Genomic DNA, 23,528 nt, shown 5'->3' with positions numbered 1-23,528 from the left:
GAATCGACCCGCCCCGAAACCTTTTATCCCGACACCGATCGCCCTCGCCGCCACCTCATCTTTCTCTCTCGCCTTCGTACGGCGCGGTGCAACGCGGCGTTACCCAGCGCCGAATGGATTTCGATAAACATCTGGCTCGATTGATTCCCTTCCCCGTGTTAATTAGCACGCGTCCAATACCACTTTCACGACACCGATTCGCGTTAACGTTTCGAGATCGCTGATCGCCTCGTCTCTCGTTTCTCCAAGCAGATCCTTCGGCCGGATTGTATACGTCGAGTTAGCTCGTGGCGTTTGTACTTTTTCTCCACGAATAGTGTATCTGATTCATCGGCTTGTAATGTTCCGTGAAAGCCGCTTCTATGCTGTCTAATGGATTTTCGTGGATTACTAGAAACTGTGAGCTATAAGTAAGGTATATTTTTAAAAGTATAAACTTTCGAAGAATGCAAAAAGAAATTCGATTTTTTTTTAAATTTCACACTGGCATGACTCCTTAAACTGAAATCGCGGAGGAATTAGAGATGCTTAAAGCAGATTTGATTTTATCTCGCTTAACGGATTCCGACATCCAGCATCACCGTATCTATGACCAAATATCGTGTTCCAAGTTTCTGTATACGATACACATACGTATTGCCATCGTGCTTGATACCTTGCCGGTTTCATAGCAAAAATTATAGCTCGCTCGCGGCTAGATTCCCGTTAATTACCCGGTTCTACGTGATTATTTAATCGGCCGCTTATCAGACAGCAGCATTGCGGTGTCTTTGTAGAAACGGGAAAGATTTATCTTCCGAAGATGAAGAGGACGTGGGATGGATGTTGAACAGGGTGAACAAGCATTAATGTCCATACGTGACTCGTGATAGTGGGAATATTTAATTCGATCTTTAAATAATTCTTACAAGGTATACGTCGCCCGACATTGCGTCGAGCGTTAGCATTAGGTAAATAAATAACTAAGTTACTTTTAAACAGTCTATCGAGACAACACGACGTTCTCTCGCTAAGTTGTATTTACACGACGATTTATCAATCCTCTTTTTATATATATAATATTTACCTATACATAGGCGTTTTTTTTCTCTTCGTACATATATGTATAACGTTCTCTATTGCACATCGCAATTTTACGATATCTTACATTTTTACAATAAATTAATGGAACAGAACGATTCAACTTTTCATTCTCACTTCCTTTCTCTCCCGCGCACACTCTCTATCTCGACTACTGAGAACTTCCTTTTACAGAGAACGACTGCATTGTTTTATTCCTTTTCGGTCTACTTTTTCGCGAGAAATAACTGTACAAATGGCACTGTACAACCCATTTCACTGACCTGCTCAATCGATGAGATACCATTTACTTTTTCCTCCGGTCACGACAATGAATTTTACTCGCGGCACAGGAACGTTCGTGCTAAATCCACCCTCGCAAACGATATAGAATTGAATGATAGTCGTCCCGGCGATCGCGCGAGCTAAGACCGCCATCATTCGATTCTTAAAGCCGGTAACTCATGAACTTTCCTCTCGCGAATTCCTTACGACGCGACGCGTCTCGAGTTCAAATGGGAAGCTCTATTAAACAACAAATCGTCGACGAAATTTCATACGTTCAATCGAAATCTGATCGGTGGCACTAAATCTTTTTTCACGAAATAAATAATCCCAGTCTTTTACATGGAAAACGAACGACTAAGAAACCCGACCAGTTTCGAGTTTCGGTTCATTTCATAGGAGATTCCAAGAGATAATTTAAATTCGAAACGATAATTTACAATCTTTGGAACACAAATCGCCGCGCGGATCTCTCGCAAAAATTTGCAGGAGGAACAATTAAATTATCTAAGTACATACTAACACACATTCCACTTACGTCTCCATTCCGCCACACAATATGTATAGTTATGCATTAGCAGATCAGTCATCCTATCCAGACAGGTTTTCCTCTTCTACGATCCAATCGACATTCAACAATAAAAACCAGAGTCCCTTCTTCCGTTGCGAGATCTCGTGAACGAAACGAGCTCGCCAATAAATCTAGACTCGACTATTAGCTCGGTCCTATTGTCGTCATTTCGCTTGTAACTCCGCCGCCTGTTCCTCTTCCTCCTTCGTCAACGGCACCGTCGAGTGATTGTAGAGACCCTGGGCCATCAGCTGAAGCGCGAGCGGATTCTTCTGTCCGCTCGCCTTCTTGATCTTCGCCCTCTTATTCTGGAACCAGATTTTGATCTGCGCTTCGTTCAGGCCGAGATCCCTCGAGAGCTGCTGCCTCCTTCGCTCGGTCAGGTATCGATTCTCCGCGAACTCACGCTTCAGCCTGGCCAATTGTTCGCCACTGAACGCGGTCCGCGGGCGCTTCTCCTCGGGGATGCGACCCTCCGCCTTCTTCACCCTCCTCGTTCGTGGACCTGCAACACGGTAGGATCCTATTGTCAGCTGATATCTGTCAAAGTCTCCAAAGAATCGAAGTTAGAATTGACCGATTTCAGAATTCAATCCTTCGTTACGCTAGTCGAGTTCATTTAGATATTTGTACGTTCTGTCTCTTATTTTTAATAACTAGAAATATACTTGTCTTCAAACTTGTCTTCTAAATTGGATTCAAATTATCTAAACCCATTTAAACTCGAATTTCAATACTTAAAATGTATTATTAAATATTCAAAAGTAAGATCCTACTTAATTCTTATTCTATTTAAAGCTGTTTAAACAACCAAATGATCAACAATAATCAAGAAATCATTTATTAATTGAAAAAGAAATCGTCTCCTCTTACGCGTTAATTTTCAAACACGACTAACAATTAGCTAACTGAAAAAATAATTAGTTATCTCCTACGCGAACCGTTTATCGCTCGCGCAGTTGGGGCTCAACAACAATAACGCGTTTGATTTACGATTAACTTGCTACTCTTAACTCTCCGTGACCAATGGTGAAGGACTTCTCGCAGCTTCGGACGACGATAAACGCTCGAAGGAGGATTCGCGGTAAGTAAGGACTCGTGGAGCAATTACTACGTATTCCTCTCCTTGCAAGCGGACGTTTATTTCGTCCTGAGGAAGCTGCCTTGTTATAGAGGAATAGTTCGAGCGAAATGTACTACGACTAGACAATAAAACTTATCGTAAAGTTTCTCACCGCGAGCGCGGCGCGGTGGGCTTCGTTAATTTCACAGATTTATCGGCGCGTAAAGTTGTTGAATCAATGTCTTCCGTGGTCGCGGAGAAGCGTCGTCCAGCATTACGTAAGGCCAATTTTTCGATGATTTACGATTCCTGTCTTTAGGAGGAATGATTTGAAGAACAGATTGATCGACGTTGCCGGAGGAAGTGAATCCTTCTTATATTTTGTCCAAGTTAGATGACAGTTTGCGCGAATATAAACTATGTATACAGTTAGTAGATTTTATGCATCTATAAGATGACATGGAACATAAAAAGTCAATTGCATATTGCGATGTTTAAATTATACAAAATATTCCTGTTTAAGACACGTCTATTTTGGATAAGAGTCTACTAATTAAGTAACTTTCTAATGATGCATCTGCAAAACAGAAAAATGGCTGGAACATTTGGGAGGAACGATCGGGAAAGCGACAGGCAGTTTCTCGTTCTGCTAGGAGATGACTGAGGCAACGAACGGTCGGCAGTCTAATTACTTAAGCGAAGTAGTCTCGTTGTCGGTGGCAGGAAAGAGGCATTCAGAAACCCACTTCTCGCTCACCCCGTCCTGTTACCTCCCAACCCCCTCGCCCCTCTCTCTCTCTCTAGTACCCGTTTCACGGTTTCCATTTAAGGAGCACCCCCGTCTCGGTGCCGACCGTGGGCCGTCTCGAGGGGTAAAACCAATAACGCTAAGACGCCCTCGAGAGAGCGAGTACACCCCCGAAAGTACCTCGCATACCGTAGGACGTGCGGCCGTGCCGCGAACGAACACTAATTTCCTCTCTGCCTATCCTTGAGTTAGACGTCAGCTACAGTTCCTCTTCAGCGCGCCGCCCTTGATTAACGCCGCGAGTCATTGTCAGCTCTCGTCACCTGTCGTCTACGCTCTTAGTTAAAACTGTATACCCAGCCGGCCCAACGCGATAATATTAATTTTTACTTGAACTTATCGAAGTACAAATAGAAAAATGGGTTTTAAAGTCAGTAGCGTCGATGATGTTGAAAAGGAACGCGAGAGAGATAATTAGAAGTATGTTTAAACACTTCACGAGATGGGAAAAGAACAATAGCGGATGCTCGGTTTTTTACAAGACGCTAGGTGTTTCTTCTAGAGAATTTCGTCGACGTATGTAATTCAACTGATGGAAAAACTCGTCGGATCGGGAACAATTAAACCACCTCATCGTTGTCTCGTCATCCGATGGCGTCTCGTTCGTCGAAGGACGAATCGTTTCGCCGCGTTTCGTTGTCTCCTATCTATGACCAACAATATCGTTCTGTTTCTCACCTCCACCTTTCGTAGAAACCTTTTCTAACGAACGAACATTTCAGTCTTTGCGTAACGAATCGTAGAAACCGATGGGGATCGTTTTCTTACAGTTTCGTTACTTGGCTCGCTGGTCACGTTGCTTTTAATTGCACTAGTATCGACGGCGAGCCAGTCGAGAGACGAGAGGGGCCTGGCCTAAGCTATGCTTCGAATTGGCTTGCTGGCAATCGTTGGATTGTCGCGAGATTCCGAAGGATTGGTGGAAAAAGAAGGAGAAAGACAGAACGAGTAACATAGCTTGGAAAATCGGTGCTGGTTTCTTGTGAATAAAATTCACTTCAATGAATTTGTTACGTGATCTATCCGACTTGATCTATACTCAAATTATGTAAAAAAAGTATTTTACCAAAAATTTCGTTTACAAATTAAATTATACATTGTGAGAAAATTACACTAAATTAAGATCTTCGTTTGTACGTATGTTTTGAATAATTAGATAAAAGATTTCGATAAATTTAGAAAAATCAATTTTCTTTGAATAGAGAGAATAAGAATTCAGTCACGTAATCATTGATTTCCCTATCACGAGCCCAGTACAGGTATCCTAACGTTTCCACCTCAACCTATGCATTCTGAGAACGATAAAGAAGGTTGACAATTCTGACGCATTGGCAAATTTGGAAAGTGCACCGTCGCTCCTTTCCTGCCGTACCCCGGTATTTCTCGACGCTGTGACATAATAGGGCGTAGGTATCGGGAAAATTGTTTTACGTCTATGACGGGATCACGTCCCACAATTAAACGTTCGACAGAGTAGATCGTTCCAAGGAAGGAGATCATTTCACAGCGGATTCCTTGAAGCGAGCGTAAGAGGAACGCCGGGATCAAGTCCTCATAAATTTGCCGATCGTTCTTGCAAAACCCCGCGGAGAACGGCGTGAAACCGTTGAGGACAGTTGTGTCTCGGGATGTTTTTTCTTTAGCCAAGGTGAATGGAAAGCGCTCCAGCGTCTCACGCGAGCCTAACCGATATCTAAATCCCTCTATATTTCATCCAAAGAACCAATTTTTCGCGTTTCGTCATCTCTGGAAAGAAAAAGTTCGCTGAATTTAGAATTCCGCCGGTGTTAGCCTCATAAACTCAAGTTCCAATAATTACCAGCGTTTGAACACGGCTCGACCGGCACGATCGCCGATCCAGAGAACGATCGGCCACGCGAAGTGAGCCGTACACTATGAATCACGCGCGATAGTACGTGTAACGATCTCAGGGCTCGGTCTTAAAGCGCCACTAAACTTGCGCGTCACGTTCCTTTTAATTATGTCTGTGCCAGCGTCGATGGATATGGTACGAAACCACTGCGGGACGTAGCGAAGGATGCTGAGAATTCATTAAACGATACTCGAGACCTGGTACCAGCGTTGAAGTAGAACAGGTGCTCGATCATACCTAAACTCTGTCGACAGACGGTCTAAAAAAGAGTCATTTATTTTTGCAAATCTGCAGGTGTCTGGGAGTTCGACGGTTCGTCCTGATGATGGGATTGGAAAAGAACTTAGTTTCGTTTGTGTAAGAAATTATTTGGGAAATACGATATCTAAACATTTTTACTAATTATCAGTCTATAACAATCTCAACAAATCTATTGCCAATGATCGATAATAATAAATAAAGGCGATGTGGTTTTATCGAAAATCGATTTTTGCAAATGAAAAATAATTTAGAAACACGTCTCCTTCAACATATAAAAAAATAAGTGAAACAGGAGAGGTTGATCCCTATCCGTATACGTCACGCTAAGGAAGGGTGCGCGTTGCGTTGTTAAGTCGTTAAAACAGAGCATGTATAGTTTGAATAATTTCTGATGATTAGCCACGTAAACTCGTTTGAGCAGATGGTACATAAGAGCTCGGTTTCTATTAAAATATTGGCCTGATTGGTCTCCCGCGTCGAAGGAAACACGCGCAGACGATCACTGCGGGAGCGCTTCGCGAGAATTCCACGAACGGGAAATGTCCGTCGGTGGTTTACCTGGGAAATCTGACGGACAGGTCTACATACACACACGTGCGTGCAAAGAAGCGAATTATCGAGCAGATAGCGGTAGCCGTCGCTATAAATATCGTTTTTCGCCGGCCGGGATAAATTGGATCGGATAGGAGTTCGGAGAGAGCAATTCGTTTTGTGTAATTCAATGATTCTTCCGCGTTTACAAGCGTGCGGAGTGACGCGATTTCGAGAACGGTAACTATTCAGTGGACATTCTCGTGTCGCGTTTCTCGGAGACGGAACTATCGCGTAGAAAGTGTTGGGAATATCTCAGAATATCGCAGCGTTCTAAGAAGGTTCCATTACTGGTATTCAAGAAGAATGTAGAATGTCGTTCAAACGTTATCGTTCGATGTGGTAGTTATTTCTTCGGATCTGCTGGTAGCTCAAAAAAAAAAGAGGAATAGGATTGAAACATTGCCCAAGGTGCAAGAAACCGGAGACACTCCTACGGCGTAAAAAGGCGGTGAATTTATGTTTCAACATACAGTTCCGTCTATAAATCTGAACATACTGTGTAAGTTTCTGGTCAAATGTTTATTGAATTAGAGTTTTTGCAAGGTTTTTAGAAAGCGGTACCTATCGTTTAACTTAATGATAGATATAAAGTCAGGAGTGGATTGAATCAACCGCAGTATGAATTTTTCCTTGTCTTCAACTTATTTGACGATGAAAAACTAGAAATAACTCTTCTCATTGACTGTAAACTGGTCTGTTACGCGAACGTTTGAGAAGACTCTGGTTGCTTGGTCGCGTGCAAGCAGAAACGACTCGAGTCGATCGGTCCCTCGTCTTCGCGATCTTCGACCGTCGACTGTACTGACTGAGTTGAGTTATGACTACAGCCATTACTCGGGACAAACGAGGCTAAGCGTGTCGACACGGCCGATGGAGTAGCGGCCTTCTCCGTCGCGGTTATTCTCGATTCCCGAGAATTACGAGCGGCTTCGATCCGTCGCCGATGACAGTTTTAAGGCAAGCGGCATCGGATCGGTCCTCGTTATCCAGGACAAGGGAATCCTTGCTATCGTACAACCCGTGTGTAGTAACGCAGACAGAGGCAGACTTGTAACCCACATTCAATAGAAAATTTACGTCGTTGCTCGTTAGTTTTCACGTTTCGCGGCGGCCTCTCGCAGAGACGAACGGGAAACGCGAGTCGGCTAACGAGTGAAACGTCATTCGACGAATTAAGACTTCTTCGTCGCCATCGTTTGTATCATAATCATCTAATAACAGAGGCTGTCTAATTTTCAAACTGAAACCTTGCTTATTTTGGAATCACTTAATTAATTGGTACTGTCAAATTACTCTTGTCAAACAGGATGAAAAATTCACGTAAAAATACGTGTAATGCAAAATGGATCTCGAACATAAACAATTTTGTATTTATTTAATTAAAAATGTAATAAGTTGAAATAAGATCACGCAAGTTAGTGGTACAAACTTGCATCAAATAAGCTCACGTTTGTCCGATGCGGTTTTCACGTGATAATCGTCCTATAGCACTCAGCCTCTAACTGTCGTGGCTCGTTACTTACTTCGTCCTGAGAACAAAAAAAGAAAAAACACCGGTTAAAAAAGTATGATCGTTGGCAGCCATTTCATTAATAATAATCAATTATCCATTATTCGCGTGCCCGCGTCGTTTCGCTTGCCGCGGGTTGAAACGCGAGGGAAAGGAATGCAGGGTTTTTATCACGTCCCTCTTATCACCTGTGACGTCAATTAATGGAACGATGATAATGATTTACGATCGTTCGCCAATCCGCTTCGATTCCTTCCGTTCGTTCGCGTCAATTGGAAACGAGACGAATCGAATTCCACGGCTTTCGATCGCGCTCTCTATTAAACGCTCCATTCGGTGGCGAATAGCGGGAGAGACAGAAAAAAGAAGCACAGTCAAAGAACGATCGATTAGCAACTAAAAAGTCAAGTTGCTTACAAAGAACGGACGGAATGATAAATCAAAGTTCGCGGCGTGTGAAAAGAAGTCCGGTGTCCCTTTTTCTTCGACTCGACCGCATCAATCGTGCCGAGATCACCCGAGAAAAAGTCGTCGCGTTCCGAAACCACAGGCGAATGACGATAATAACGCGATCGAGCGAATCGCACGCTGCACGAATTGACCGTGGGACGGAGAACGTGGGACGGCGAATCGCGGGACAGACGCAGAGCATAGATCGGGCGAATCAACGCTGATTTCATTCCGGTGGCGGAGTGCGACACCGGTCGGCCGCTCACATTTTTCCAGGCCACTCGTTAAGGTGTCCCCGGGTGCCCGGGACCCGCGGAATCGTACGAAAAGTGGCCAGCGCCGCCGAGCTATGCCCATAACCATAAATAATGACCATTGATTAGTCGCTCGACGATCGTTACCCACGAGTACGTGACTGCGTTTTACGTTTCCACGGATCGTTAATTCGTTTCCATTAAGGCGCGGTACTGCTTCTCTCACTTCTGCTACCTTTCTACGACGATAGTTTTATCCCGGCCAATCACGCCGTGTCCTGCCGGACAAACGAATTCGATAAGTTTCTAAACTGGATACACGTGTAAACGCTTGCTCGCTTTCTGCACACGTTCTCGTAGTTTTTAATGTTCATTATTCCATTATATTACTTTAATTGAAATTGATGGATATGAAACGCATACTTCAAGATACTGCAAAAAATGTGACTTCTGAAGAATATCGTGTATTCGATTCAGACAATTTTTCATTATCCCAGATGTATTAAGGATTATGATTCCTAGAAACTATAAATCCTTCGCTATTGCTTTCAGCGCATCATTCGTTGTATTATCCAATTTATTTTTATTCGCTTTCATATAATTGTATTTTAAGTATAAATTGATTGTATCGAATTAACTATTATAACGCATTAATAACTGTTGAAGTAATATTTCTAAAAACTCTATATCTGCTCTTTATAGTCTGCTCTGTATCTGCTAGAAGAATCTTGTAGTATGCGTGAATACATAGTACAGAAAGTAGAGCGAGTCACTATAATTCCTATTCACATACGATTTTTCAATTTAATTTAGTCGTTAATAAGTTATAACTTCATAAATGATTTTCGACCGTAAATTTAAACTTCAAGAAAGAAAAACGACATTTTATATGCATCATTCTAATAGAAGTCATTTATCACTACGACATTTAAATATCATTTTGTTTCGCTTGATTCATCTCATTTGCCATTTTCTAGACGATATCATATAATTCAGAAAGTACGAAACTGTCAATTTCATCTGCAGGGCAACTGTGCGAAAATGTTAGGCTATGCTCGATTCGATTCGCGAATGATTTCGCTGTTTGAACGTGGACAGATGGCCGGCGACGCGACGCGTGTTGAGAATAATGAGAAATGGAAATTCGCGAATATAATATATTGCTCGAAGAGACGATTAATAACTTCGTTTCTGGTTCTGATACTGCCACAAAGCCGGTTCTTTCGCTGCCATCGCCTCGGTCCATTCATTTTCATCACCTCCTCACGTTCACGATCTCGTACGATACATTCGATTTTGAGAAAGTTTAATTAAACGCGGGCTTAATTGAAATACGTACGAGTTTAAAATGCTATATAATTAAACGTGAACTTAATTGAAATTCGTGCGAATTTTAGATGTTATATATGTGAGTGTTAATATTATACCCCTATAAATGTCTACGAGGTTTAGAATTATTTGGTTGAGAAGTCATAAGTTGATCGTGGGAAAATCGCCTTCCGTTCTGACTTTAACGTGAGTCTATTAAGAAAAATCGGCTTAGCTCATTCTCATTCTAATTAAAGAATCTTGTTTTATAAGTTCAGATCTCGCGATTACTGGAAATCTATTTTGCGAAATGAATGAATTCTTGAAACTGACTGGTATGAATGTGTTCACGGTGTTGTTTGAATGATGCATTTGAAGAAGTGTTAAAAATAGATGGATATCATTGAAATCTATTGGCCCAGCGTTCGTGCCATTCAAACCATTGATCTTTCGTCACCAGCTACTGATATTCATCGCTCCAGTGGCGAGATAACAGAGATACGAGACAAACGGTTACTCCGTACTCGAAGCGAGTATAATTCACTGGCGTTATGTATCCGATGTTCTACATTCATTGTTCGAGTCGCAACGAACGACCGAATTCGCGGAGTCATTGTTGTTATTAATTATTACGTTAAATCGCGATGTTATCGCGTAGGATCGCTGATCGTTACAATATCGATCTGGTTGCTTCTTATCTGGCCCCGATCTGATCGTTCACTCAGAGGATACCAGCTGACGAAACGTGTGTTCTCAACAGCTTGGTGAAGTATTCAAGTAGTACTCAGTACTTACTTTTAGTACTTTCTTATTCCCATTCATATCATTCTTGATGACTTATACTGACATCGTACTAATCATATTTTTATATCTTTAATTACTTTTTCTGACTCTCACGCTGCCTAATTCTTCGCCAAAACAGACTATGCAATCTAATCTCCAACTCGCCTGTCTAACAACTTTACAAAAATTATACTTATTGTCTTCCCCTTATGAAATTTCTACTTAACTATGAATTTCCACACCCAAAAAAACATTTTCCATATAAAGAAACTATCTCTCGATCTCCGCAAACAACGTGTCTGAATACAAATATTAAGGTGCATCCTTTTAAGGACATTAAAAATAAGATTAATGTTTGTGAAATTACCTTTTTAAGAGATGAGGAGGGCTATGGGCGTTTATACATAACTGCCGTTATTCTCTGTTGTATTGTTCCTCAACCGAGAGGAACGTCGATTATCAAAATTCTTGTATTGTTTTACTTACGCGATCGATCATTTCTTTGAACGGTACCTGTACCAATCTTAGGGCACGGCGGTTTCTAAATCACACTGCATACCGTGCCAATATCGACGATCGGGCAATTCGAGTTATCCAACCAAGATATTAATAACCATCATCGATAACCGATTACAGCTCTCCGCGAGCTATGAATAACTGTTCGTTCGCCTGATAGCCGTTCCCACGATAACGTAAACGTCGTTTTCAATAATCTCAACTTTTAAGGCCGGTGTTCATCCATGAAATCGCCGGTTTCAACTAGCCTCGAGCAAACGTTCGATGACATTTTGAATTCGATGCAGTTTAATGATCGGTTAAAAAGGTCCCTCCTCTCCTATCCGTTTACACGTGTATCCGATGATAAGATCAAGATCACATACATATGCAAATATGTATACATGTACGTATGTATGTATCATACTTCATAATTTTCAAATTGAAAGTAGGAATAAATTAGAGCTGTGCACAACGTAGAGTTTAAGAGAATTGGAAAATTCCACACAAAAGACAGGACACTATTATTTCCTATCAGTGATTATAATTACTTGCAGCTTCTTAACGTATCGACGAGATTTAACAACCGCGGTAATGATTCATTTATGCGGGCTAACGCCACGATCACAAGTAGCTGCATAGGAAATGAGTTAAAAATGGTTATTACCATAATTGACTGGCATAAAATTATGCAACGCTCGTCGTAAATTGATAAATCGAATTCCGCGAGCCTGATCGTAGACAAATCAATTAACTGGCTCGTCTTCGTTGACGCTGCTGCCTTATAATGCGACGCATTCACTTCTGACACTGTAACACACGTCCAAGCACGTTCGCAGTTGCAAATCGTGACTAGTTGTCAACTTGTACTATTTTCCCACTTTTTAACTTGCGTTTTCACGACTACGTTATGAGAAAATTTTTCTAATAAATCATGTCTGGCATTAGACTTTTTTACTAACGATTAAGGCATCCAGATGCAATAGATTGTAATATCGAAGAACGCCTACCGTCTAGGAGAAACAGAGTGACTGCAATGAATGCCAGGATTATTTTGGACTCTGACTACTCGGTCGTCAGATCCGAGCCTGTCGATGCGATGGACAATCAAGCTGTTCGACAAATGCAAATTTCGTTGCAATTTGAAAACATGTAGGGGCATCGAACGTCTATTATTACTAATTAACCGGTCTCGCTAATAGGAACGGCGATTTCCGTGCGGCGCGATAAATCACGTCCGTTTCGCGAAACGCCGCCGTTACGCTGCGCTCCGGCTGCGCGCAGACGTTTTAATGAAAACGTTCGGAAGAATCGTGCGAAACCATCTCCGGGCTCATCAAACCGGCCACGTAATTACAGACAAGCGAAACTGTTGCGAGGACGCAGACGGGGTTTCCGCGCGTTGATCCCTCAAAATCACGCCCGCTTAAATGGATCACGTGCCGAGGAAAGCATGAATCACGAAAATCGTTCGTTACTCCTGTTTCTAATAAGGTCACTCAGCTTAGCGCCGCCGCTGTAACGTGATAAGCGATAACGTGTAATAAAAATGTTATAAAAAGTTATTTTGCTTCTGTTGATATGCAGTGGTTAGGAGGGTCGAAAGTGTACAAAGACAGAAGATGAAATTCGTCTAGTTAGTGAAATATTTATAACGTCTGACTACTAGGATAGTCCATTGATTGGTCTACTTTCCAGGGATACATAGTTTCAAGTGACACAGTTCAGTATAAGTCAGACAAAGAACAAACATAGGATATACGCGCATTCGTTATTCCTGTCTGAAATAATTACAGTGTACATGTCTCGATTTCACGGGCTGTCTATAACGCTGGATCGATAGATCTTTTAGACACTAGTCGACTCTCTCCAGTGCTCGCAGCATTTTCGTCGAACCTCACGAATACATTTCGTACGCGTTTCGCTTTCCCTTGGCCAGGGATCGACTTATCTGATCCGGCGTCGGGCCAATACTATGGGAATGCGGTGCAATTAGTATCTCATTAGGCAGTGCGACTGTTCCAATTCCTCGGCCTCGCATTAGGAACGTCATCCTATCTCGGTGTTCAACGTGGCATTCACGTTTTGACGTTTCCTCCTCCCATAATTTTCGCGAACGTTCGTGCGAATAAATCAAATTGTCATTTCTGTCACCATCAAAAGGAATACGTGCGCAAACTTCTGGAGAATATTTCAAGAGGTGAGCAGGAAGTCGCTGGCAACGGCATGAAGACATACTTCGTCTTCATCTCACTTTGAAAGCGCGTGACAACTTCGAAAATATCATCGTCAACCACTCTTCCGTCGACACAACATCTTACGCCCTCCGTTATAGCTGTAAGTACGGGATAGTTGCGTTTCTCGAAACGTGTGGCGAGGAAGTCGATCTCAGCAGAGTAAACCACTTCGGCTGTTGTGTACAGAAGCTCGGTGCGACTGAGATGAATTAGCGGAGCTGAAAATCGCGGGGTATTAGCCAGCAGTGAGGGGAAAACGAGAACAGGGACTGAAGGTCCGCATTAAAAAAGGAAGCGTAACTCCGGAATGAGACGTGACGGAGGGGAACGCGAGAATGGAAACAAATATATACGAGACTTTCGTTTTAACCGATGGATAAGTATAGAAGTTTCATTGAAACAACAAGCGATCCTCGAGCGCGAGGAAGGCACACCTGGAAAGGGGCATCGCGACAACTTTTTTTTTCTGCTCCACGTACCGGAACAATTTGCCTTTCTTTCCAGGAGTTTCCAGCGATAGCGTACCATCAAACTTGGTCAGGTGAGAAAGTTCAGGAAACAAATTGACGAAAGGGTACAATGCCTGCGAAGTTAACCCAATCACTTTTTGTCATGTAACAAACAATGATTGTACTGAATTGTGCAGCAAATAATTCGCTCCTTTTAAACAGACTTGTATGATAAACTTAATGAAACTGATAAAAATTCAATTTTCTCGTGTCTGACCGACAACGATGAATACCACTGCGTCAGGCTACGAAGCGCGGAGATTACGCAACAATATCGCATTGAACTATCGCTTATTAATAAGGACAAAAATTCGTGTTCGACGGTGAGCAAGTCTAGCTACGTGCCTGCGTGTATGCGTGCGGAAGAGAGAAGAGCTGAAGCGAACGGTGGGCAATGGTGGAACGAGGAGACGAGGCTATGAAGGAAAGAGAAGCAAATAAGGAGACAAGGAGAGGGTAGACTAAACGGCGGGTGCACGAGAGAAGCAGATAACCGCGGGGTCGGACCGGGTGGTTGAAATTAATGTTGCCCGCTTAATTGGAGCCACCGAGGAGTGTGCGTGTGGTCAAAGTGGTTCTCAACTACCGTTTTATTCTATCGTTCGTACATAGAAATTAACATTAGGAAGGTGGAGTGTCCGTAGAATTATTCGAACAAATTTTATACGTGCTCTTTTACAATTTTTTAGACTTTTAGAAAATTTATCTATTCTCTTTTCACTATTTTTTTAATAAGTATACACGATAGGTGAAAAAGTTGAAGTATAACTATGGTGAATGCAAAATCGCGAAGGGTGAATGATTCTTAAGATCAGTGGCAGGTGCATTAGCCGGCTGCATTGGGTGTACCTCAAAACACGGAACACACAATAACTACCGAGTTCTTTGCTCCGAAACGCGTTCCCTCAAGCAGAACGAAACCATTCTATAATAGACACGTATATAATATAAAACTCTTCGTGCGATTCAAACTGTTCTATGCTAATAGCTCCTTCATTCATCAAAATACAGTTGCAGAAATAATCAATATGATGATAAACACCGGTCTTAAAAGTTCAGATTATTAAAAACGACGTTTAAGTTATTGTGGGAATCAGTAAAAATATGCACAAAATATACTATAAAATATCAAGTGTGAATACAATTCGTAAATAACGAAAGAGAAGCAAGTTTTTAAATTATTATAAATAAATGTTCAGTATGAAAGCTACGGTTTAATTATAAATAATATTAACGGAAACGTTATGAATGGTTTTCAGGTAACCCTAACACCTAATCTCACAAGTGGGTACAACAGATCTCGAAAGGAAAAGTGGTTGTATAGCGTGACGCGCGTCATTCAACGATACGATGGAGTCAGGAACAGAGGACGGTGTACACGCTTGTATCATGTTGGGAGTTCGGGACCTCACCCTCAAAGAACTCCACTCCCTTGATCCTCATCTCGAGAGAGAGAGTCCACGAAGCCCTTCCCTTATTGTTACTTACGGCTTACTGGATTTTGACACGCGAACGAACCTAATGTGTTAATATAACGTATGGGGATTGCCGGGCACATATCCGTGTGTAGAATCGGCCGACCCTAGGTACTCCCCATCATTTCATCCAAATTCAAATTGGTACAATTACATTCATGAAATTCGATTACTCTTAAAGTTATAAATATTTCGATATACGAAATGAGTCATATAAAATGATTATTTCATTGGGAAATGTTTTACATGAATTTTCATTTTAAGCAGTTTATTCAACTAATGAATTCTTGTTTTATTCATTTTTATCAAGTAATTCAATCAAATAAATAAATATCATGTTATTTTAAATAATAATTCTTATTGATTCATCATGTATTCATGTATGCATAAAAACTATAATAGCTTAACTGTTTTTCCTCAATACGTATCATATATTACTTATAACGAGAAAATTATACTGGATTGCAGAATGATGATTAAATTCTAGATATGTTAATTGTTGAAGTATGTAAGGAGTCTTCATTTTGAAATGTTGATGATTCACCGGAAGAGAACACGTCGATTCTCTTTGCTTCCTTTCTGTCATCGAATCGTGATACTCGACTACGAGTTATACCAAGTCAATTTGCATGAACCGCATTTACATGGAAACGCTATCTTTCGCATCGCCGTGGAAGAGATTACCGCGACGCATCAATCATCATTTTACGAAACTCTCATTCGGAATGATGTAACACTTCGCCGGACTTTTATTTGCCTGGCTACTGCGAAGAAGTAGGCATATTTGCATACGTTGCCTCGCGCTTATTCTCTGAGTCAACAAACAAATCACTCTACGTTAATAGTAAAATTCTATATCACACATTCGACAACATCTCACGAATTAATCTCTCTAATTAATTAATTGCAATTCGCTTCACATTTACATGTACATTAGAGAAACTCTAATTTGATGTGGAAATGTTTAAAACCAATTCTAGGTAAGATAGAGACGATAATTACCTCATTCATTAATTTCTTCTTAATTCTGAAACCTCGGGGAAAAGTAAGTAATTAAATTCTATCTTAATTAACTCAAACCGGGACTAATTGAATAATGAATAGGAGACGAGGTTCCCCGAATTTAGATTTCACTTGTATTCGTCACACTTTTAAAGTTTCGAGAAAAGAGTTACAGTTTGGATAAAGGGAAGAGATATTTACTGAAGTCGACGTGTAACAAAAATGTCAGTATCTCAATTGTTTCAAAACTATGACTTATACCACTTGCATTCTTAAAAAAGTATTTGTACTTTGACAATGTCACGCAATGATAGGTGACAAAGCGATGCATTTTTAAATAATAATTCTTATTGATTCATCATGTATTCATGTATGCATAAAAACTATAATAGCTTAACTGTTTTTCCTCAATACGTATCATATATTACTTATAACGAGAAAATTATACTGGATTGCAGAATGATGATTAAATTCTAGATATGTTAATTGTTGAAGTATGTAAGGAGTCTTCATTTTGAAATGTTGATGATTCACCGGAAGAGAACACGTCGATTCTCTTTGCTTCCTTTCTGTCATCGAATCGTGATACTCGACTACGAGTTATACCAAGTCAATTTGCATGAACCGCATTTACATGGAAACGCTATCTTTCGCATCGCCGTGGAAGAGATTACCGCGACGCATCAATCATCATTTTACGAAACTCTCATTCGGAATGATGTAACACTTCGCCGGACTTTTATTTGCCTGGCTACTGCGAAGAAGTAGGCATATTTGCATACGTTGCCTCGCGCTTATTCTCTGAGTCAACAAACAAATCACTCTACGTTAATAGTAAAATTCTATATCACACATTCGACAACATCTCACGAATTAATCTCTCTAATTAATTAATTGCAATTCGCTTCACATTTACATGTACATTAGAGAAACTCTAATTTGATGTGGAAATGTTTAAAACCAATTCTAGGTAAGATAGAGACGATAATTACCTCATTCATTAATTTCTTCTTAATTCTGAAACCTCGGGGAAAAGTAAGTAATTAAATTCTATCTTAATTAACTCAAACCGGGACTAATTGAATAATGAATAGGAGACGAGGTTCCCCGAATTTAGATTTCACTTGTATTCGTCACACTTTTAAAGTTTCGAGAAAAGAGTTACAGTTTGGATAAAGGGAAGAGATATTTACTGAAGTCGACGTGTAACAAAAATGTCAGTATCTCAATTGTTTCAAAACTATGACTTATACCACTTGCATTCTTAAAAAAGTATTTGTACTTTGACAATGTCACGCAATGATAGGTGACAAAGCGATGCAGATAGAAGTCAGAATAAAAACCGGAGGATGACGTAGTGCACGCGGTACCCTCTAAATTCGTCCGCTCTTAAATCCGTCAACGGGCATCACGCTGATCGTCCCATTAAATCGTGATCCACGACACGTGCTCTATCTACGAAAATCACGGCCACGAATTGGACGATGACTCTTGAAACCGGAACTCGTTGAAGTTTCCGGTTGTAATATTCTACCGGTTTATTTCAAACAATGCGACCATACATTAAGCACGATATTACGAAGGGAGAATAGTTTACTAGATTGATTCAGTGGGCGGCTAATTCCATTGATAAAAATGTATGCGCTTCGCTATTTAATAAACAATCGAATGTGAAAGTCATTATACAGGATATGAGCAATTAGTCGATATCGCGCGTTATATATGGTCCTCTAAACGGAGGAACGATTTAGTAGGCGAAAATCGTCGGGCTCGATTTTATTCAAGGCTCGATTTCTCGTGATTTCTAAGAGCGTGCTGAACAATCGAATAGGCTACGAATGGGTGTGTTGCGAGCCGCGGCAGACGGGTGGGCCTCAACGCGGAGGCGGAAAACGGCGTAGGCGTCGCGACGGATGCAAATTACCCGCACCAGATTTCGACGATACATCTCAATTTCGTTGTCTGCCAAAAGCACCGCCGTAGCTGAAGAATTCTGCGACTTGATTAGACAATCCCAGACTAATTTTTCCTAATCCGATAATCTCTATGATTAACATTTATTACCATCGATTCATATCTACTATTATTGATCATTTTCTTATGCATACACCAAACAACAAACAGTTAAATACTAAATTATATAATTATTATAAGATTAAGATTTAATAGTGACAATGGGAAGACTGCGAACAACTTAATATGAGTACAGTGATTAGAATACACAAATGTTATATTGCATAAAAATCTACTGTTCAGTGATAAGGTAAATACTGGAAATTGAACAAGTCTGAAGAGACACTTGCGCATCTTTTAGAAAGCAGGTGATGTGGACAGTTGCCGAGGTTTAGACGCGAGCACCCGGCGCAGCGGTCACGTGAGAAATGACTTCCTGATAGGTTGAAATTAAGCTATTAATTATCCTTACTAGCCTCGAGCAACTGTCGCGATTTTCCTTCATGAATCTCAGTCACACGAATTATGTTGCACCATTCGGACGTTTCTTCTTTTATTGCACACTCCAATATTTGCTCGAATTCATGGAATGCATTCCGAATACTCCGGAAGTGCATACCACTTCTGTGCCAACTATTCGCCTCTAGTGGAGCAAAAATACATTTTCCTTTAAACATTGTATTAATATACTACACATACTATCAGTAAATTCATTTCTCGATCCCAAATATAAAAAATTTGAACAATGCAAGATTGTTTAATTAGGATCCATGCGAGAAGTCATGCTGAGCAAAGAAAGTTCGCGACGAGCTGCATGTGTGATTTTTATGTTTCCGCATCGGTGACGGGCGACGAAGTCCCACGATTCGCGAGTGCGGGAGCGGTTTCTATGGGAGCGAGGTTCCGAGAAAGAAGTTTCCGAGAAGCGACTGTTCTTCCGAGAGCGGATTATGCTCGCGCGAGCGATCCGACGACTTTTCGGTCGCGAAACCGCTTCCAAAAGCGAGCAGCAATTACGAAACGTTTTGCCATCCGGTTGTGCACCACGAGCCGGCGTCATCGGACACCTCGTGAACGCACGTGTATACATCTGTAAAAGGTTGTCCGAACACGATAATCAACTTCGAGGCGTCCTTCCGAGCAATTTCAACCGAGTTAATTAGTCGTAAACTGGGTCGAGAACGTTAAATAACGTTGCGTGTCACGGAGAATAATACCTTTTTTTGTGATAACCAAAACATCTCTATCTAACTTAATTTGCATAAGTATCCATATGCACCCCACGTACCTGATAGTTATCAACGGAGTGCATATGTTCTTAGATCGTCAATTCGGTAAGATACTTTGGATACGTTTTTGCCGTCCCGCTGTAAGATATACAATTAAGGAATCGATGAAATCGACGTCAGCTGTTTGTCGGAAACGGCAATTATAGCCGCATATCGAGACGTAGGATTCCCCTACGCATTAACGTTGATACGTCTTAGGCAAATGGCCCCACGGCGGTGGTCGGTGAGATTAAGTTTAATTGGCCGGTGGACCCGGGCTGAATTGAGATTTATGAAGTAAATTCATTGTTTCGACTCGGCTGAGTTGGACCACCAACACCGTTCCCCGTGGATCCGCTATCAAATAATGTCCCCTGCAACGAGGACCACAACATCTGACAGTCAGGCTACTGTCGGCCCCTCGAATAAAAAGGAAAGCAATAACGGTTGCCTATATATCATCTTTATTCCTGTTACAGGGCACACTTGCATCGAGCTGACTTTTTTTGCCTCCAACCCGGAGAGAATCCTCTCGCTCTCTCTTTCTGCTTCTCTCTGTCTCGATGCCCGAGCATCTTCATTTCGACTCGACTTTTCAGAACGGTCCCCTTTCCCTTTCTCGTGGGACGAACAACGAAATATATTGTGATCGTAACGTTCAATCTGGGACCGCGGATAAACGCTTTTCAAACGACTCGCGCGAAAACTAATTGCGACGATTAGGATATTTGCTTTCTGAATATAAAATCGAGAGGTTATTTGTGAAATGAAAGACCTTATTGTAAGCTACGAGCTTGTAAGTTTCTCCAGAGAATCGCCCATTTAAACACTATCTACTATTCCAATATCCTATTAACTTTTACGACTCATTAATTGGGAGGGATTACATACATCGTATCCGAATTAAACACTCTGTCTATAAACTTTTAAATCGATCCTAAGAAGAGAATAATTATTAACTACGCGAAATATCGTTTCAAGTTTCATAGTATAAAATCAACGAAGATTGCAATTATTACACTAATTAATAATGTTACGATTTCTAATAAAATTGCATTATTTATTACAAATTTTAGTTCGCGTGAAATGTTTCATACGCACTAGACTAGTAGTTTTCCCAACACCGTTTTATCAATTTGTCGCAACTTCTCTTACGAGAGCATAACAGCTTATTCGAATTTCCTACAGGGGGTTAAAATAGAAAGACGGACAGCGTCTGGCCGTGTCGTTCCGGTTTCCCTTTGGGGACCGAGGCGGAAATGTTATACGGTGTCGCGGCGAATTAATCCGGAATTAATAATCCCGGCGGTGTTCGCTTAATTGAGGCACGTTACCGCTCTCGCTCCACGTGCTCCCGCGAAATCGCTTAATTTCGTGGTTCATATGAGGCCACGGTGAATTTAATATACGCAGCGCCGCGACGACGATTGCTGGTTGGAACGTCGGCAGGAGGGAAAATGAACTCGGTTGAAGTGAGAGCACAGACCGACACGCACCGTAAAACAGACGCCACCCTGCAAGATTTATTGTTAAACGTTCGCGAAGTCTTCTTTGTAGATGTTAAAATCTTAGGCGTTCCTGACGAAAAGCAGAATTTCGGTTCTATGAATACAAAAATAAATATTCAGATTTCGTATCTAAATATTGCCTACTAAATGAGTTGATTTATAATTCTACTAATTCTGTAATAAAGTGTAGCTTAATGTAAAAGAAGTAGTTAGTCATTATTACGATAATTTATTCTTCTAGGAATCGATAGCTTTCCCAAACACACAGTGAGTTTAAAAGCCTTGCATACGAGGTTGTCATTATCCCTGAACGATTCTATTTAATAAACTGCTCGTAATTTAATCCCAGGCTTACGTTACAAATTAATCTGTAATGTCACCGAACGTGAATGGGTCGACGTTCGAGAAAAAAAATAGCCTAGAAAACCTGCCGGCGTAATAACAGCAATTTGAGATTGAAGCCGGGTCTCGTTTAAGCGTACGGCAGTACGCTGAATAGTGACATCGGCACGCGAAAGAGCATTCGCGCGGACTTCGCATGCCGCATAACATTATATTGCGTGTCGACGGAAATGCAGTATGTGCGGCTCGGGCTTAAAATTGGAGCAGCCTCGGTTACACGAGCAGAGATACGCATGAACGCACAAACGCACGGCGCCACACGCGCCGCTTGGTACCACACGCATGCTGCCACGCAAATGAGTTTTCTCCGCTACCAGTCACTGCCCTTTGCTTTTCTCCACTTGTCTTCATTTCGTTTATTATTTTTTTATTCTTATCACATTTTCGAAAAAATGATCTGTTACTTCTTTCTAGATTATGCAACACTGCAGGACACTTATTCTACGTACGAGCTAGTAATTATGAAAGACGTAATACGTCTATAACTTTATCACGATCAATGACCACTTTGATTTATTAGTTTGTATTTACGTGACAAAATATAAATCAAAGTAGTAAAGTACGTGTGTAATTACCTACATGCTCTATTATCTGTATAGTAAATCTTGTTTCTAGAGACGCAGATTGAGCTTGTTTTATGATACTGTGTTTTGGGTAAAATAAAAGTGTAAGGAATCCTCTTACGAGAGGAGATAATTCGAGAATGTACGGAGGAGAAATATCATATTCGGTAGCCCCGAATTTGAAACGTAGCCACCGTCCTAATCTTCTTTCGTCGATCGCACTCCAACGCTGAAGGATTAGCCGAGTGTTAGGTGACCGATCGTGGCTGGAATTCTCATGGAATTTCGGGGTTCCTACGGCCGCGGGACGCCTCGAAGAATTTGCTACAGTAAAGAAGGCAGAGACTTTTATGGCTGCGTTGCAACGCACCAAATCCATTAGAGATTTCGCCCTCTTGGTCGTGTCTAGAAATCACGATCTCGAAACGAAGATTTGCCTTCCAATTGAGGAATGCTGAAGAATGCCGGTAACTGTATTTTAACGCATAATCGGTGTATTTATCGTGGCCCGTGGTACACGTTTCTCATCTTCGAAGCGGCGGCACGTCGAGTGCAACGTAAATTCATGCGACAGTAGCCACGAACGGTAGCCTCTCCTCTTAAGTCGTCGACGAGAACAAACAAGAGAGGAGGCCGGCGAATGACGTGTCGAAGTTAAGACGTCCTCGGGGTCCGGTCGAGTTGACAGGACCGCAGCCGCGCAACGAAATAAATTCTTTTCGCGGGAATACGAGTGCGGAGGGTTTCGTGGACGGTGACCCGCGCAGAGGTCGACTCCCCGTTCCAAGAGTTGTGTCTCTGATATACAACAAAGTATGTACCTCGTAAAGGTACAAACGAGCACAGGGAACGACGAGCGAAGCCGAAAGAAGCTGTCGTCGTAAGGGGAAGAGGACGTCGCGTTGGTTCACCGCCAGACGAATAACTCTCCTGACCTGTTCGACTCTTGAGGAAACGATCCTTGTCCCTCCCTTTGGTTCTCCATCCCTGTAGCTCGACTGAACGAGAAGAGGACTGAGCTCTCAGGGGCCACTCTCGACCTCTTAATAATATCTTCCACGACTGGTGGAATGCAATCTCCATAAAACTGCTTCCGCGGGAGGGTTGCGCACGGTTTCGGACTCGGCGAAATTTGAGTTAAGTCCCCCCTAGCCGTTGTATTTATCTCCCTCTTTATCTTTCGGTTTATTAGACTTGCGCGCTCACCTCCGCGCCTCGGAAAAATCCGGCTCGCCGGATATATGACGCAATGGATACGTGGAAGCTGAGGGCTGGCTCCGGTGGTGAACCCGTCTCG

General features: G+C 41.7%; 1 protein-coding gene across 3 annotated transcripts in view; it reads right to left on the bottom strand.

Moving 5' to 3' along the window:
- Positions 1–901: 901 nt before the first annotated feature.
- Positions 902–23,528, bottom strand: part of LOC108631391 (segmentation polarity homeobox protein engrailed) — a 66,482-nt gene continuing 43,855 nt past the window's right edge. Inside the window, exons 2-3 of one of the 3 annotated variants that reach the window (XM_026818828.1) lie at positions 8,038–8,043; positions 902–2,438 (exon numbers count right to left, since the gene is read on the bottom strand). In XM_026818828.1, the coding sequence (XP_026674629.1) occupies positions 2,080–2,438; positions 8,038–8,043 (365 nt within the window). In that variant the 3' untranslated portion in view covers positions 902–2,079. The remainder of the gene's footprint in view (positions 2,439–8,037; positions 8,044–23,528) is intronic. The other 2 variants (XM_026818829.1, XM_026818830.1) reach the window with 2 other exon arrangements.

This window comes from Ceratina calcarata, unplaced genomic scaffold (genome assembly GCF_001652005.2).
Source record: "Ceratina calcarata isolate Rehan_Ccalc_2016 unplaced genomic scaffold, ASM165200v1 scaffold9, whole genome shotgun sequence".
NCBI lineage: Eukaryota > Metazoa > Arthropoda > Insecta > Hymenoptera > Apidae > Ceratina > Ceratina calcarata.
This window is presented reverse-complemented; position numbering and strand designations above follow the sequence as displayed.